This window comes from Ipomoea triloba, chromosome 11, assembly GCF_003576645.1.
Source record: "Ipomoea triloba cultivar NCNSP0323 chromosome 11, ASM357664v1".
NCBI lineage: Eukaryota > Viridiplantae > Streptophyta > Magnoliopsida > Solanales > Convolvulaceae > Ipomoea > Ipomoea triloba.
The window spans coordinates 9,609,745-9,615,158 of record NC_044926.1 but is presented as its reverse complement, the minus strand read 5'-3'; the positions used below and the strand labels follow the sequence as shown (position 1 = coordinate 9,615,158).

Sequence of the window (5,414 nt, the reverse complement as noted above, 5' to 3'; positions counted from 1 at the left end):
TAAGTCAATTTTATTTTTATTTTTATTTACCAAACACTCATATTAGATGTTTGGCTTGGTCAAACATCTAAGTTGGTCAAATAAACATTTTTCTTGTAAAATGCTATCTATTTTTATAATTGACATTATTAATGTGCGATGACCATCCTTCTTGTAATCTTCTTGTATTAAGAAAGGAAATTGAGTATGGTGTAAACACCAATATTGTCGACTAGTGAACCAATTATATTGAAACCCAAAGAAGGGTTCATGTTTGCTTTAGAATTGGCATGATGAAAGTGCTAGAATAGAAATGGTATGGGAATCTTTGTGCTTTCATTTCCCTTTCCCTTGCAGTTTCTCCATACATTCATTTGTAAGGAAAATGAATAGAATTGACTTAAAACTTTGATTATTCTTTTACTCGTGCTCTTCACGTCTTCCAGCTAGCAGCCCAGGAAAATACAAGGAAGAATGGTGACAAAAAAAATTCAAACTAATTGATTATAAATATAAATCAAGCTATGTGTATCTTATGATTGTTTATTTGCTCTTGTTGATGACTTATATAAGCTCGGACTTGTAACCTAACTCTGATACCACTTGCTAGGATCAATCGCTTACCACTACACCATAGTAACAAAGGTGTAACTTTATTTTTTCTTATACCGTCACACATTTTTGGGTAGAACTAAGGGTGTGTTTGGTTCATGATTTATACATAGAATCAAAATTATAGTTATTATTTGGTTGACAATTTTTTAAAACACAACTATATGAGATTTGATTATCTCTTCAATTAAAAATTCTCATTTCTTAATTAAAAATGTATATCATTCCATCTTATCCCTCCCCATTTGTCACCTCCCTATATGTCACCTCCTCACTACTACATCCATTAGATTTTTGTTTTGATTTTTTGTTCATATTGGTGCTTTGGATATCATTACATTAAGATAATTGCCTTGATTTTTTTTTTGTTTTGTATTTTTAAATTCTTTATTCTCATTATATGGTCATATATACCAAATATCAATATTAGTAATTATTCTAATTTCAATCTATTCCCGAACATGTAAAATACTCTTACCAAAACCCGTTACCATTACAAAATATTTGATTCTCATTCTAATATACACTCTAAAAGTTGTTGAAAAATAATGAAAAAAAGATGTGATAAGTTCTATAAATATTAAAAATTTAAAAATTTGTAATAATTATAAAATTAATTTCGTATTTTTTTATTTAAATTCAACTGAGAATAATCATTGCTTTTTAGTTTTGATTGGGGAAGGTTGTTACTGAATCACCCCTCTCTCTCTATATATATAATATGAAATTATAACTTTTTAAATTATATTTACTTCCTCCGTCCCAGTTTATGTGTCGGGTTTGGTTAACGAGACTTGACTGGAGTTGTTTTTAATCATATTTTTCATAATATTAAGTTTAGTATTAGTATACAAAATTTATATATTTAGAAACTATATTAAAAGTACTAATAAACACAAAAAATAAAATTTAAAAATAAGTAAAATATACTAAAGAAAATAAGCAAAAAAAAAAGTTAATTTGACCCATGAATAGTAAGTAGGACAGATAAAATGAGACAGAAGGAGTAGTTAAATATAGGAGGCAAAAAGATACTATATGTATTCTCATTTGATATTTTAACTTTTATTTACACACAAAATTTTGATACTTGATAGTTGATAGTTGATAGGATAAGACTTGAAAATATATATAGTATAACTCTAGGCATATGCCAAAGGCCTTGTGATCAAGGGGCATGAAGTGATTCTCTCAAGCGGGAGGTCACAATAGTATTCAAAGAAAAAAAAAAAAAAACTCTAGGCATATTTGACGTTTTTCTTTAATTTATTCTATATTCGAAAAAAGAAAAAGAGAAAAGAACGAAAATCTCGGGAAAAGGACCCTGGGTTCGAATCCAATGACGCAATCCACTTTGACAGCTGTACTGCTGACTGTACGGCGTAGACTATTTATAAGCCAGCGTGTTGGCTTTATATCATTACACGCAACGAGATCTTTGGCGCTCGCCCCGATTCTTCTGCGCTCCTCAAATCCCCAACCCTAAAGCTTCACTCCTCCACACTGCGCAAATGGCAGAGCAGCTCACGGAGGAGCAGATCGCTGAGTTCAAGGAAGCTTTCAGCCTTTTCGACAAGGACGGCGATGGTATATCTCTCTTTCATCTTTTTTTTTTTAATAATTTTTTTTAATTTTTTAATAATTTTTTTTATAACTTTTATGATCGCTAAGTACATGTACTTGGACGAAGTTGTGTGCTTAACTGCAAATCGTTTGCACGATAGCCTTTAGATTTTCTTTAGTTTATGGAGCTTTGAAGTTAGAGATGCATTGGATAGAAGTTTGGAGATTAGATTCGTGTGAAACCGAAAGTGAAAATGAATGTGAGGTTTTAGGACAAGTTTGAAATTCTAAATAGAAAAATTGCATTTTTTTGGGTGTCAATTTGAGCTGGTTCTCCAAATAACAGATACGGAGTATATTTTAGGGTTATTTTGGTAAATTCAGTCTTCACTTTTAGTTAGAGAAAAAATTGGAAAAAGAAAAAATGAAAGAAGACGCTGAGAAACCGCTGTTGCCGTGAGCTATTGATTGCTGGGACCTGGAGTGCTCCGATCCTCCATTGTTGAATGCTTCTTATGCATATCCATCCAAACTGATACCTCTTCTTTACATAATAATTAACCCACAGCGCTCTGGTTAACAATTTTCATTGTATTTTGCCATAGTTTAATGGATGTGATAGGATCCCTCTACCCACGACCTACATTGATGCTTTATAGTTTAATGCATATGATTCGATCCTACAAGACAGTATTACATAGGTCAAACCTCTACTCTTAACTTATGGAAACCTAAGAGAATGTGAATTCCTCTTTAGACTGGATTCTCAATTCCCAATTTCCAAGTGAAATAAAGTAAAATATCTAGCAACAGAAGATCAATTTAGATAGTAATTAATCCAAAGTTGTTTTTATGGGTTGTGAGAATGGCCTTGGATTCTGTTTCTCTCTGAACTTGTTATTCATTGATGGTCTAGCATTTTAGTCCTCTTCATAGGCCAGTTTGTGTTTGCCCTACATGTAATGGGTTGTACTAATATTGAATTAAAAATAAATTTACTTTTGAGCACAATAAAAAGAGATAAGGATAACATCAATGGAGGTTTCAGTTGATGACCATTAAAATTTGCTAGAGGCAGAGGATGATAATGTTTTTGTGCCACATACGCTCTATCGATTATGTCTATGGAATTTTAACAATATTATCCTTCCTGAGTTGTCGTTAACACCTCACAGTGTGCAAAATTTCTGAATTCACCATACTGGTTGCTGTGGTATGGTATGTTTGGCTGGAGGAAACTGTTTGGAAGATGAAATTGCAGTATTACTGTTTGGAAGATGAAATTGCAGTGTTACTATTTTCCAAAGATTATGAATGAAGTGGATGAGTTTTTTTTTTTAAATACCAAAATGCCCCTCTGAATTCAGATTTTGACATGCAAATTATATGAAGAAAACTGGTTTTATCACTCGGGGGACTAAAATTGCAGATTTGACACAACTAAGGATTACATTTGCATCAGTGACCAATTATTCCAATTAATGACCTATTTGATTAGTCCTGAGGGATCAAAATGCAGTTTTCTCAAATTTTTAAAACTTTCTTTATTATATACATGTGTGTGTCCTGCTAAAGGTTTAGGGACAATTTGGTTTGGCTTTCATTTTTTAAAACCTCACCTTACCTCAAATTTTGGAGTGAATGATTCTTGAGAATGGGAGAAAAAATGAACTTGGAAGGTATTCAGGGAATCTCACATCCCTAGGACCAAATAAGGGCATGTAACGTACTAACATTCCAATGCCTATATTACTAAGGTTATGTGATAAAATATGAAAGAAATGGCCCCTTAGCAGTATTTGGTTCAAATCTAGATAAGACAGAGTATTGTGAGCTTGGAATAAGGAATTATTAGGATGCAGGTAGACCTCCAAGTACATGACTTTTTTGGGGACTAGTGGTTGGACTCACAATCCCACTTTGAAAGGAGATCAGGAATGGGGTTAAGTATGGGATCAAATTTTGATTAGTAATCAAGAATGGGGATAGGTATGGGTTCAAATAACACTGATGAAGTTATGATGCTAGACAAGGGGTTGTTGGGATGGGTGGCAAAGACATTTTTTGTGTGCTAGAACTATCCCATGCCCTTATCTCTTGACCCAAATGAAGGATATATAGAAAGTATTGTTAATACAATTTCGTATGACACAAACTGAACTACTACTCACAAGGTCACTTGGTCGGGGGATTAATGGTAACTAGGGGGAGACTAGGATTTTAGTCCCTTTCATGGTGGATGAGATTATACGTGAAGATAATGGTACAACTAATTTTTGTATATTCCAGGATTTTAGTCCCTTCCAAGTTTATCATGTTATGATCATGGTGGACAAATGAATGACTAATTTCCTTTGCCTTAATTAGAACTGTTCATTCTTTAGCATGATGTGTATTTTTACTTCTACAGGCTGTATTACTACCAAAGAGTTGGGAACTGTGATGAGATCACTTGGTCAAAATCCCACTGAGGCTGAACTACAAGATATGATCAATGAAGTTGATGCTGATCAGAATGGCACAATTGATTTTCCTGAGTTTTTGAATCTGATGGCACGGAAAATGAAGGTAATTTCTTTTATCTCCTTTTTATTTTTCATGTTTAGAACTTGCAGTAGGGGTAACATTTGGTTAACCAACCGAAGCAATAAATTTTGGTTTGGTTTACAATTAAAGACTTTTAAAAATTTCAGTTATCGGTTAATTTGCTTCGAAAGTGTTGGTTAACCAAATTAACTGATCGGTTAACAAAATTGTTAGTGGTATGTATATGTCCAATTTTTTATAATTCATAAATCATATTATTAGGCTAGGGTTTTTATTTTTTATTTTTATCATTTATATATTTAATATAATGACTATTTTGTGTGAAACTATGGATTGAAAGTTTTCAATTACAGCTTTTGAGGATATTTAAATTTAACTTAAATAATTTGGTTAATTGGTCAATTATTTGATTAATCGAAATAAATTTCAATTTGGTTAACAGTTAAAACATTTTGCAAATTTGGTTTAACCATTAAATAAATTAACCAAATGAACATCCCTAGAACTTGGTTTTGCAGGTGAGAGATGGGTCTTTCTGATGCTTGCATAACTCTAATGCAGTTATTGCTCATCATCTGATATTTGGCTTGTTTGAAAATGAATTATGTGTAAATTTTCCATAAGGCATATTACATCCATTTTTGTTTTGTTTTTGGTTTGTTTGTGTTTGTGTGTGTGTTTTTTGTTTTTTTTTTTTTTTTTTTTTTTTTTTT

The 5,414-nt window shown here is 32.0% G+C and overlaps 1 protein-coding gene across 1 annotated transcript in view; it reads left to right on the top strand.

The window, feature by feature from the left end:
* Positions 1 to 2,004: 2,004 nt before the first annotated feature.
* The window catches only part of LOC115997024 (calmodulin), a 6,218-nt gene continuing 2,808 nt past the window's right edge, over positions 2,005 to 5,414 (top strand). The window contains exons 1-2 of the mRNA XM_031236472.1: positions 2,005 to 2,178; positions 4,565 to 4,722. Coding sequence (XP_031092332.1) covers positions 2,103 to 2,178; positions 4,565 to 4,722 — 234 coding nt within the window. The 5' untranslated portion in view covers positions 2,005 to 2,102. The remainder of the gene's footprint in view (positions 2,179 to 4,564; positions 4,723 to 5,414) is intronic.